We start from the raw sequence: 12,742 nt of genomic DNA, 5'->3' as shown, positions 1-12,742 counted from the left end.
CCAATGCCTTAACTGTATTACTGACCGCTAACACAAACGTAAACCCAGCCCTTAACTCTAGTACCAACCCCTGCCCTTAACTTTAACCCATCCCTAACACTAACCTAACCCCTGCCCTTAGCTTTATTACCAACTCCGAGCATCACTTGAAGCCTAGTCTTTAACTTTGTTACTTATTCCTACCACTAAATAACCCCAGTTCCTAAGTCTATTACCAACCCTTTAAACAGCCTTTACATTTAACAAGGCACAAACACAAAACAAACCTAGGGCCAGATGTAGGTAGTATTGATTTACCGATTATTAATTACCAAATTTTACCGATTCGGTAATTAAGAATCGGTAAATCAGAGGGGTGGAGATGTAGGTATTCCAGATGTGCTGGAATACCGAATCGGAACAATTCGGTATTTACCGATTCGGTAAATACCGAATCGGTAAAGCCCATTCATTCCTATGGGCTTTGAAGCCCATAGGAATGAATGGGCATTACCGATTCGGTATTTACCGAATCGGTAAATACCGATTTTCACAAGGGTGCAGGGGGTGTCACTTTGACACCCTCTGGCCCCCCCAAAACAGGCTTGGGTGCCATGTGGCAGGCATACATGCCCTAAGGGCAGGTCTGCCTGTCATATGGCATAGGTGTGCATGCACACCGGAATCGGTATTTTACCATCAAATTGGATTTGATGGTAAAATACCGATTCGGTAAGGCTTGTGGGACTCAGAAGAGTCCCACCTACATCTCAGATTTACCGAATCGGTAAAAATACCGATTCGGTATTTTACAGAATCGGTAAATTTACTGAATCGGTAAATGTACCGATTCTGTAAAATAGTGCCCCTACATACCATTTCTGAAATACCGGTCGGTAATGGCCGAAAATACCGATTTTCGACCGTTACCGACCGACCTACATCTGGCCCCAAGTCCTTAACTTTATTACCAACCTCTTTCCCTAACACTAACTTAACTCAGTGTATTACCAATCCCTAACAATAATATAACCCCAGCCCTTGCCTGATTACCTTCCTACCCAGCCCCTAACATTAACCTATCCCAATCCTTAACTCTATTACTAACCTCTAACACAGATGTTTACTTTCTAAATGTAAGTAATTGTAATGCAATGATGTAAATATCTGGCAGTGTGTGTCACCTGATATTTCAGGAGTGGGGCAACCCCACATTCCGGAAATACATGCAAATTATTCTTAGAAGACTCCAGAGTAACTGTTTGTCTAAGGTGTGGATTGGCCTGGGACATCCCAACAACTAATTATGAGGAATTACATCCCCTAACAGGGTAAACATAAAAGAGATAATTTGCAAATATTGATTTTATCCTGATTTATTTACTTATGCATTTTTGGTACATGGTGGAAAACCTGCATGAGTGAATTTGGGCAGATGGAGTAGTTTTAGAAATCTAAACGTTTTGTAGATTTTCATGATTACTTTTGGATGTTTGCAGGACTCCAAATAGTAGAACATTTACTCCAACCCTAGGGTGGAGTCTTTAGCAGTAGAGTTAGGACATTTTACTGCAGCACTTTGTGAATCATGCCTAGATTCCAACACTGAGCCGGACATGTGTCTCCTCTAGGTAAAGCCTCGTGCCATGTGGCTGGAGACCCGCACTACTTCACCTTCGATAAAGCGATGCACACCTTCCTGGGCACCTGCACATACACCTTGGTGCATGTCTGTGACAACAGCAGTGCGATCCCCTTTACCATCAGTGGGAAGAACGAGGACCGAGGCATTCCAGGAGCCACGTACCTCAGAGAGGTCTACATTGATGTCTACAACACGCGTGTCACTTTGCAGAAAAGCAGAAGAACCCTGGTAAGTAGTGACCATATGCTTTACTGAAAAATTTGCTTGAAAGGTTTCATTGCCCTGAATTTAATATTTGTGTGCAACGGTAAGTCTACAATGAAGAGGAAACCATAATTTAAGGACCTGATATCAATTTTCCTACATATGTTTATATTTGGCCATCAGTTGAAGATCCTGTATTTGGGCTTAACCTATTCTGTGGACCTCTATGAAACTCGAGTCAGGTCAGAAACAGTTGTGATAGTCACCAGGGTCTTGAGTTTTGAACAAGATCATATATCAATTTTCTTTAAGGCATCTCTACAATTTGTTTTCGAGATTCAGTGAATGGGATTTAATTCCCCTATTGGTGGGCTGTCCTAAGGGACAACTATAGAGATTAATATATGTTCTGAATCTGAAAGGTTTGCTTTGCTACAACCCATTAAGTTAAATATTGAATTAAATCCTATTAAAATTCACTACCTTCTACTAGGTGTTGTAGCATGAGTCTTGTACACCATGATGCTTGGGTGTCTCAGATACAGATGTATGGACATTGCTACTGTTGTGTGCTGCAAGTTCACACACATCATATATCGAAATGTTGTAACCCCCGATGGTCTCTTGTATACACCATGGAGTTGTGGCGTTGTCTCCTTAGATGTACTCTAGCGCGTTCACAGGAGGTTGATTTTATTACTCCTTAGATGAACTAAGGTGTGTATCATGAGGGTGAGTGTAGTTACTTTAGTCTCATACTTTATGTGCAATGGGTACTATAGCTCACATGGTGTATTTTGCATTTGCCTTGAGAGCTGTGTCCTACATCCTGCTTAACGAGGTCGATTTCCATACGCAAATGGTGAGTTAGAAGAACTTGTCTTGCATCCTAGGGTTCTACATGACTTCCTACTTTTGAGTTAATCTTGCTGATACTCATGCAGATCCGGTCCTCCTGTTTCAGGCTGATGTTTACAGCTGCAAAATATGAGGTGATAATAAGAGCTTGTTGAGTAACTAAAGCCAGTGATAAACAAGTGCCAAAGTACTTTTTAGTATGAGAGGCAAAATTATGTTAATTGTCGAGATGTCCTACAAGCAATTTATCCAGAAAGTCCTTCATTTCAATTTGATCTCTCTCAATAAAACAAACCAGACTCTGTCTCATTGATATGTTCAATGGTTCTCAGCACCCCGCGCCCAGAGCTGAGGTCCAAATTCTCTAGATCGATCCTCACATCCACTATTTGCTTTCTGCCATGCTGTAGTGTTAAGCAGGATCACCCTGCAGAAATGATTTCGGGTCCCCCTCACGAGTGTGTCTCGTTTACAGCTGAACAACGAGAGAGTTCACTCTCCTGTGCTCATTCGCTCCAGAGGGATCTCCATCGGCACCGTTGGAATCTACACCGTGGTTGAGACCGACTTTGGCATGATGGTGAAGTTCGATGGAAACCAACACCTCGAGATCTCGCTCCCAGACTCTTATTACTCAAAGGTTAGAGGACACCTTGATTTGAATCAATGTATTACACTGACTGCACTTGTTTCTCATCTTCTACAATATTTGATATTGATTAGTTTGTAATGAACACTTTATTGGACTTTTAAGATAACAGGTTCTGCTGCCAAAACTTCTATAATTTGTTTTTTTCTAACAAAAATGTTTTTGCTGAAAACAAGCCTAAAACAAATCATTCTTTTCATAATCTAGAAACATAAACACATTTTTGTGATTTAGCTTTCTAATCTCTGTAATAATTTTAGATCTTTTCTCAGCATATTTTATGAAAAAGGAAATCTAAATACAATATTGCAACAGAACTGCATGAATCATTTTGTAGCATTGGATCGTTCATAGATTCACATGCGTGAATCATTCCCCATTGATTACAGGGACTAAGAAAGATACCTACACTGGAGTACTATACTTATAGATAAGTGACTTGTGTTTTTTAAAACTTTTTCAAGGACTTCAAACACATTTGTCCCCTGCAGAGGGTCAGCATTTTTAGAATTGTGACAACATTTATTTGTCCAACAATGGAGAGATAAACACAGTTAGTGCACAAAGAGAAGTGCCTAGGGCTTTCCTTGTTGTCTTATGAAAAAGCATCAGAGACTACAAAGAGCAAATTCCTTGTTTGGACAAGTGCCAAAAGTAACAACAGTTGTGCAAAGAATGACTTGGTGCTCTGTCGTTCTGTTGTGATGCGCGATTGGGATTCACTAATAGTCAACTTGCGAGTGCAATCTGTGGATAACAATGACAACTGACTTCTGTCATGTATCTGCTGCAGGTATGTGGAATGTGTGGGAACTACAACGGTAAAGCAAATGACGAGCTCTTAATGCCGGATGGTCGCCTTGCGGACAATGTCGCAATATTTGGAAACAGCTGGAAGTCAGCGGAAGACAACACTGCGAGGTAAATATGTCTTCATTTTGAATGTCTATGCAAGGGACTTCAGAATTACCATCAACCACTCTGCGGCCCCCAAAGCAATCCAGGTGGGATGGAACATGCTAGTAAAGAGTTGCATCTTTAATTTAAAAAGGAGCCTTAAATGCAACATTCTAGTGTAGAAATATCGCACAGCTGCAATATGGGGTTAGAAGTCTCCAAAGAGAAGCACTTTTAAAACTCTGTGTGACTAAATCTATTTATTTATTATTTTGTTTTATAGAGTAGTATGTGTCATTTTGGTCACTTCAAAGTGATCAACAAGGGTGAGGAGGCATTAAACACTATGCCTTAGATTTAGAGTGGACACAGAGGGTGATAATCGATGTTCGAAATTTTTCGAACACAGTCCCTCTTCTATGTCAAGTCACTTTGAAACCAGCCCATTTACAAAATATAATCTTGCACAAATTATAAAAGTCTGTAGGCCTCTCTTTACCATTGTAAATGCCCCTGACAATGCCAGTAGGTCGGATTTTTTATAATTGCATATTATTGTATAGTTTGCTATTCGCTTATATAGGGAGTTAGGCCTGCTGGGACACAAATGGTTAAAGAGGCCTCAGGACAATGGAGGTCAGTCTGGGTTTATGGAGTAAGCTTTTTTTCATCTGTGACCTTTTCCTGGGTATGTCTCCCTTTGTCTGCAGTACCCCATTAGGAGGGTTTCCAATAGATTTTTCATCTGCTGTTTTGTAAATATTTGTAATTTTCGGAGTTGTATAGAGTTGTGTGTGTTTAAAGTACTTAAAAAAAAGTAAATCACAGACTGAACATTGAGTGTTGTTTGTTGTGTCGCTGAGTTCTGAGTTTCTAGCCCATAACACCACCATTAAATATCCTTCAACAGCTTTGCCCCTCTACTCTGAGCGTCAAGTGTAAAAAGGGGTACTTAAACCCTCTTCGGTGGTCCACTGTCCAAGGCCCCTGGACATCAGAGGTGAAAGACCAACTGTTGACATCATTGGGACCCAGTAACTTATTTTTATTTTGGGGCCACCCAAACCAAATTTCTCACCTTCTGTCATTTAATGTTTGAGTATTGAGCACACTTTCTTGGTACTTAGTCAACAACACTTATTAGTAGTAACTCCATAATAGAGCAGCACAAAAAGCTAATGATGCTTTAAGCAAGGGTAAGCAAACAGGTTCATACTCCAGTATTAATCGCTAACAGACTTGTCTGCATTAATTTGCAGTTGTTTACCTGACAACAGAGAAGATTTTGACCCTCCATGCAAGGCTGGACAGCTACCACAAGTAGAACAACAATGCAACATCTTGCAATCTGCCGCCTTCAAACCCTGCCATGCTTTGGTCAACCCTAACCTCTTCGTTCAGACTTGCGTCTATGACATGTGCAACTATGACGGGATGCTTTCCACCTTCTGCGCCATTGCCCAGGCCTACGTTGATGCCTGCCGGATTGAAGGCATCAGTATTAAGTGGAGGAACACCACACTGTGCCGTAAGTATGCCAAGTATGACATATTGTTTAATAATGATTTTTCAGCCAATAGCTCCTGATTTGTCAGAGCAACTTAAGCAGCCAATTTCTCCTCTGAACTTGTAGCCAACATCAGGGACTGACTTAATTTGATAAACCTGAACTTAAGATTCGCTCTGAGCTGATAAGCTTATGTACTGAGTACTCTTAGACCCATAAAACCTCATATGTCCTAATCATTGAAGATCAACTGACCTATTTAGAGATTCGCAGATGTCCAATGTGCCAAGCTCAGAGTTCCACTGCTCTTTTTCGATGACAGACACTAGGCTGATTCCGTAAGAATAAATCTTTGACATACAGCCCATAGGATATTGGTCCATCGATCAAAGTACCCCAAACTGTGTAGCCAATTTAGAGAAGATTCCCAGCATACTTTTTCAAGTTCAGGACTGCCATGAAGAGCGTGGTGGTCCCGAACAATTTAAGAAAGAATTGATCCTGACACACTGGGAGAAATTTCCTAGCATGTCCGGGACATTCCTTTTTTGTTTTTCAGTATCAAACTTCCATTTTGTGAGTTGGTTTTTGAAGAACACACTGAGTGGGTGCATTAAACAATAGCAAAGTTTCAGTGCCTTCAATGAAGCCCCGGCAAAGCCTACTCTGCTAAAGGCACACATATCTTTACATGCCTTGCTTAGATATGTAAGTATGGTGGATGGTCTCTTCCACTTTAGAGGAATAGACCTCCCCCTGCCCCTCCCAGCGCCTTGATACCCTCGCGGGTGAGTAGCGTGCTTTATAAACCCCTGATTGATTAATTGATTGATTGACCTCTGCCCTGGAGGATTTGGCCGATGGACTCTAAATGATGTTCTAGATTTCCAAAAGAAGTCTGTCTACAACCTACAAGTGAATACATAAAGGATAAGTAAATTAAGTGACAATGATTTCATTCTAAAATAAAAATAAAATAAAAATATCCCAAGTTTTATCTCATACATCTCAAACGGATGCACCTGTGTTGTGAAGGATGCTGGCACAGCATGGTCTTCTACGGAAGCTGCTCTGGAGTCAGTGACGTTACAGAACTGAAGGTGCATTGTGTTTTAGAATGCAGAGGTAATAGAAAATTCATTACCTTCTGAAAATATACTTTATTTAGAGGCGTATACACCACCTTCCTCCAAAGTATGGATTATCTCAATCAGCTAAATTTCCTCCATACTTTCCCAGTAGTATATTGTGGTTTATATTTAACACATTTCTCCATGTGTCCGATGAGTATCCCTTAACATTGTTCTCTAAATCAAGACCACAAGCTTTTATCAATTCCTAGTGAAGGCCACTAAACATTAGAGCAGTGGCCGAAACAAGCTTCTCAATATTATATATAGTTCATAAATACAGTAGTACTTACTTATATATTATATATATATATATATATATACACCCTTTAACTCAGTAATTAGAGTCACAAGTGTTTATTTATGTAGACATTAAGAATACATTTTGCAAGTTGTTTATATACAATAAACTATTTTAATATACAGTAAAATGTTTTCTACAGTTTACACTTATACACTTGTGCATCAGTCGTTGAGAAACATATTGTTTGTACTGCTATGAAGATTTAATGTAAACTATACACACACTTTGAAATTTATAATTAGAGAGCTTTGAAACAGCGGAGTTGTGTTATGAAGTGCACTATAATATATGAGAATATTAATAAAGTTAACGAGGACATTATTGAAACCACATATCCATTTTCACTCGCTTTCCTTAAAATGGTGTACACCAAACACTAGTCATTTAACTTAGGTTGTGAAAGGTCCTCTTGATATTAAACCTCTGATAGAACGTTTTGTTGGAGCTGTATTTTGACTCACTCTCAAGGGACCTTGGGTAGCCATCATAGTACAAGTGATTAAAGTGTGACTTCAGACAGTGCTGACTCATATGGAATAAGTGTGTACTAAGACTGGTGCACACAACATAGGCCCTAATGACGAGTCCACCCTACACCGTAGGTCAGCAGTTCCGAACACTGTATTAGGAAGGTGCAGTCACACACTTCCATTTCTCTATGGGATTTTGTGCTGCAGGCCTGACATGGAAAAACACAAAGCCATTTGTCTTTGAAAGTACATCGAATCGTTGCAATTCGAGGTGGAGTATGAGCTGTCTAGAAGGTGGGCTATGACAATTGACTTTACAAGGGAGTCCCAGTGCCTCAAGACCACAGGCTACACAGGATGCAAACTCATCTCTGCCTGTCTGAGGAAGCAAGTTTAAGCATCTGCTACCAGGAGAGAGAACCTGCACCCCAGTCTAAGATGCACTTTCAGTAATGCTCTTTTCTACCAAGTATGTACCTGCAAGTATAAAGTCTTGACGTTCTCCAAGCTGCATGGCCCGCTTTCCTTCCAACTGACTACACTCTGCGATAATACAAGTGGTTCAGGTTATGATATGCCATACAAGTTAAAGCAGCCTTAACTCTTTGTCTGTATCCCGAAAACCTAATTTCCATCCCTTATGATTAGGTTTCCTGCGATACGAGTCATAGTGCTTGGAAGGAAGTATAGGGCTGTTAATGTCATCATCTCAGCTGTCTCAGTTTCAGAACCGTGTGATTTTCTTGCCCACTAGCCTTACCTTGCCCAACCAACAGCCACTACACGGACTGTGCCTCGCTCTGCCCACCGACCTGCAACGATATCTATGCCTCGGCCACATGCGAGAAGCTGGTGGACTGCGTGGAAGGATGTGTCTGCGATGATGGGTACGTGCTCAGCGATGACAAGTGTGTTCCACTCGGCGACTGCGGCTGCAGGACAACCAACGACACCTACTACCAGGTGAGTTCAGCATCTCTTACGGAAGCACAAGTGAAACTCTTATTTTGCTATTTAATGAGCTGTCCATGGTTTTACCAGGTTCATTTTTAGGTACAGAGTAAGCTTGTTTTCAATATGAAGTAAAGTTACTACTCATATGGTTATGGGGATGAACCAAGCCATTTTCAGCCCAACATGTCCACTATACTTGAGACTGAGAGCAAAATAATTGATGTACAGATGTTTGTCATGGAACAAACCTGCCGATGTACAGATTTACACCAGAAGTCTTTTACCGTATGCATAAAGCTGTGCCCTGCATCACTGGGGAGATGCCAGGGGCAACCCTGTGAGGCTCAGGTGGCAATGCATCACACTGTCGTTTGTACCGTTGCATCCTGCAGATACAGTGAACATGTGTAAAAAGGCTTCTGGCTTCTCCATGTCTGTAACAGGGCCGATTGTAAACCCAAGATCATCTGGGCTTGATTGACCCTTTATAAACTATTAATGATTTTTTCCTGTCTGTAAAATGTCCTAAAAAGGGAATGTTAAATCTTCTTTAAGATATTTAACATTTGTCAGAAATATATGATTTCTCATAGTTGTATCTGTGTTCTGGGATTTCATCACATGAAGCAGATGGTAACAGTAAGGGGGTAATAAAAATACAGATATAAGCATTGCACATGTCCCTCCATTTCACATATCCTTCAATGCAAAGGAAGGGTGATGGTCTGGCATAACCAGTAGGGTCCTAGGCGGTGTAGGAGACAGTGAGAAGTAGGGTGGTAGACTGATGTAACCTGTAGTGTCCTTGGCATTGCAGGAGGCAGTAAGAAGTAGAGTGGGAGGCAGGTGTGACCAGTAGGGTCCTTGGAAATGCAGGAGGTAGTAAAAAGTAGGGTGGGAGGCAGGTGTGACCTATATGGTCCTTGGTATAGCAGGAGGCAGTGAGAAGTAGGGCGATAGACAGGTGTGGCCAGTAGGGTCCATGACAGTGCAGGAGACAGTAAGAAGTAGGGTGGTAGACAGATGTGACTACGAGGGTCCTTAGCATTGCAGGAGGCAGTAAGAAGTAGAGTGGTAGACATGTGTGACCAGTAGAGTCTTTGGAAATGCATGAGGTAGTAAGAAGTAGGGTGATAGACAGGTGTGGCTAGTAGAGTCCCTGGCAGTGCAGGAGACAGTAAGATGTAGGGTGGTAGACTGATGTAACCAGTAGTGTCCTTGGAAGTGCAGGAGGCAGTAAGAATTAGAGTGGTAGACAGGTGTGACCAGTAGGGTCCTTGGAAATGCAGCAGGTAGTAAACAGTCGGGAGGGAGGCAGGTGTGACCAATATGGTCCTTGGCATTGTAGGAGGCTGTGAGAAGGCCAGGACACTTGGTCTGGAGGAGCTTGTCTGGAGCCAGGCCCTGTGTATCCATGTTTGTAACTTCTTCTGTCCATGTTTTTGCAGGTTGGAGAGAGCTGGATCACCCCCCATTGTACTGAGAAATGCCAATGTAGGAAGGGCGGCAAGATCAAGTGCAACGCCTATGAATGTGAGCCTGGCGAGATCTGCATCCTCAAACCCAATGGGAATTACGGCTGCAAGCCCACAGGTACATGCCTACTACACATAAGCACATAACTCTAATGATGTATGGTTAGCGTTTTTTAAATTGAATAGGTAGACAGCACTAGCCCCTAAAAATGTCTAGTTCATTGAGACTCAAGCACACTCAGTAGTATAATGTGCCACAGAACATATCCTGGTGGCAGACTTTTGCGAGTTCCCTTTAGTGAAGAGGCCGAATGACCGTGTAATGCCAAGGGTGCAGATCAGGTCTTCCTATGGCCAGGCATGATCTGCCCCTACTGACTGTTAAGGCCCAACTTTTGTTGGTGCCCCTCCATCACTGTTACTAGCCTCAGCACTCTGAAACAAATGAATACCATTGTTTTCCATTAGACTATGTTCTTCACATAGCTAATAGTAATTTATCCGACTGATTAACTGTTTACTAAAGGGTGCACCAAAAGAACTATGAATTCAACTTATTTGCCACAGTAGATTGTAAATGTAAAAGTAAATAAAGGTATCAATTAAATAATATAACTTAAAGAGCTTTAAAAGACAATATTATATATTTACTGAAATGGTCTCATCAAATCATCTGTTGAGAAGTGTTACTGGAGCCGAGATACAGTTCATCAGTACTAAACTGAGACACAGAAGAGCCATCTGCACATGTGCCATGTCCTGATGAGCCTAGAAGAGTCATCTTTGTGGGTACCATGTCCTGATGCGCTTACAAGAGTCATCTGTGTGGGTACCATGTCCGGATGAGCTTAGAAGAGTCATCTGTGTGGGTACCATGTCCTGATGAGCTTAGAAGAGTCATCTGAGTGGGTACCATGTCCTGATGAACTTAGAAGAGTCATCTGTGTGGGTACCATGTCCTGATGAGCTTAGAAGAGTCATCTGTGTGGGTACCATGTCCGGATGAGCCCAGAAGAGTCATCTGTGTGGGTACCATGAGGATGAGCCCAGAAGAGTCATCTGTGTGGGTACCATGTCCTGATGAGCTTAGAAGAGTCATCTGTGTGGGTACCATGTCCTAATGAGCTTAGAAGAGTCATCTGTGTGGGTACTTTGTCTTGATGAGCTTAGAAGAGTCATCTGTGTGGGTACCATGTCCTGATGAGTTTAGAAGAGTCATCTGCGTTGGTTCCATGTCCCGATGAGCCCAGAAGAGTCATCTGTGTGGGTACCATGTCCTGATAAGCCTGCTCACTGTGAAGTTCTCTTTCAGGGTTTTCCAAGTGCTCCGTTACCGGAGACCCCCATTACCTGACCTTCGACGGGTTGGTGCATCACTTCCAAGGGATAGGCACTTACACTCTGGTGCAGAATCCTGCAGACCTTCCGGACCGACTTCAGTCCTTCAATATAGAGGGGAAAAATGAGAAGATGCTTCAAAACTACAAGATCAGTTACATCCAAGAGATCCGGACAGACGTGTACGGCCACTCGGTGCTCTTCAGGCAGAAGAAGAAGCTTCTGGTAAGAGAATGAAGCCGCTGCATTCAAACGCTCCCCATTTGTGTCAGCCTGTCTCTAAAGTGTCTGTCTGTTGGTGTGGTTCTCAGAATACTTACCTCTTTACCTTTCTATATTTCCCACATTTTCTCTCCCAAACCTTCCAGTTCTCCTTCTAACTCTACCATTCACCTACCTCACACTTCCTTCTGATCTTCCTCCTTCTCTCCGTCACTTCCTCTCACCTGCAGCGTCCTTTGTTCCTCCCAGTCTTTTGTGTTTGTATTGTTTTTAAGTTTTCAGAGACATGATTTATTTGTTAATGGGTTTTCAAATGATTAGCAAAGAGCACAAAACATTTAAAGGAAATATTGCAAATTTTGGGGGATTTAAAAACTTTTAGCAGGCACATTCCACCCTTTTTATGATTCACCTTTACACCTCCTAAGAGCTTAAGTGAATTCATGCCCAGGGTGGTAAAGTAGAGAGAACACCCTCAAAATTGCTCTGTGGTTTGGAAAGGGGGTGACATCAATTTTTTTTATAGGAAATGGAGTAAACAAAATATATGGACAAGTTTGAATATGCAAATCCACCCATGTAGCATATTCAGGTGTTCCTAAATGAACGTATGATACATAAATGCGTAAATAGATATGCATTGAGTGCCTTGCAATGTATATAAAGTTCTGAGCTGTGGGAGTCTGTGATTTTTGGACACCCTCCTCATCATCCATACTCAGAACATGTTATTGTTCTCTGCTCACCACACAGCCATCAACATTTACTTTAAAGTGCACCATCTACTTATAGTGCACAACTGTCAAAATCCAATCTTCCTCACTCACATGCACTCTTGCACACTCATACATTTCACTCACATGTGCACTCATCCCTTACACCACTTGAAAGCTCTTACTCATCTAGAATAGGTAACTAATAAAATAGTGTCATTTTTCCACCCTAGTTGGACGGAGTAAAAGTGGTCCCTCCAGCCCACCCTCACGAAGGGCTAAAAATCTACCAAAGTTCGACGCGGATCTACCTGGAGACAGATTTCGGTTTATCCGTCAGTTTCGATGGAATTGAAAATGCAGGTGAGAACAGACTCAGTGTGAAGCCCTGAATTTA

General features: G+C 41.8%; 1 protein-coding gene across 1 annotated transcript in view; it reads left to right on the top strand.

Annotated features, from left to right (window-relative positions):
* Nucleotides 1-12,742, top strand: part of LOC144791347 (uncharacterized) — a 363,412-nt gene that overhangs the window by 334,184 nt on the left and 16,486 nt on the right. The window contains exons 114-121 of the mRNA XM_078666025.1: nt 1,611-1,852; nt 3,162-3,326; nt 4,129-4,256; nt 5,492-5,760; nt 8,398-8,606; nt 10,046-10,190; nt 11,385-11,635; nt 12,579-12,708. Of these exons, the coding sequence (XP_078522151.1) occupies nt 1,611-1,852; nt 3,162-3,326; nt 4,129-4,256; nt 5,492-5,760; nt 8,398-8,606; nt 10,046-10,190; nt 11,385-11,635; nt 12,579-12,708 (1,539 nt within the window). The remainder of the gene's footprint in view (nt 1-1,610; nt 1,853-3,161; nt 3,327-4,128; nt 4,257-5,491; nt 5,761-8,397; nt 8,607-10,045; nt 10,191-11,384; nt 11,636-12,578; nt 12,709-12,742) is intronic.

Source organism: Lissotriton helveticus, chromosome 11, assembly GCF_964261635.1.
Source record: "Lissotriton helveticus chromosome 11, aLisHel1.1, whole genome shotgun sequence".
Lineage (NCBI taxonomy): Eukaryota > Metazoa > Chordata > Amphibia > Caudata > Salamandridae > Lissotriton > Lissotriton helveticus.
This window is presented reverse-complemented; position numbering and strand designations above follow the sequence as displayed.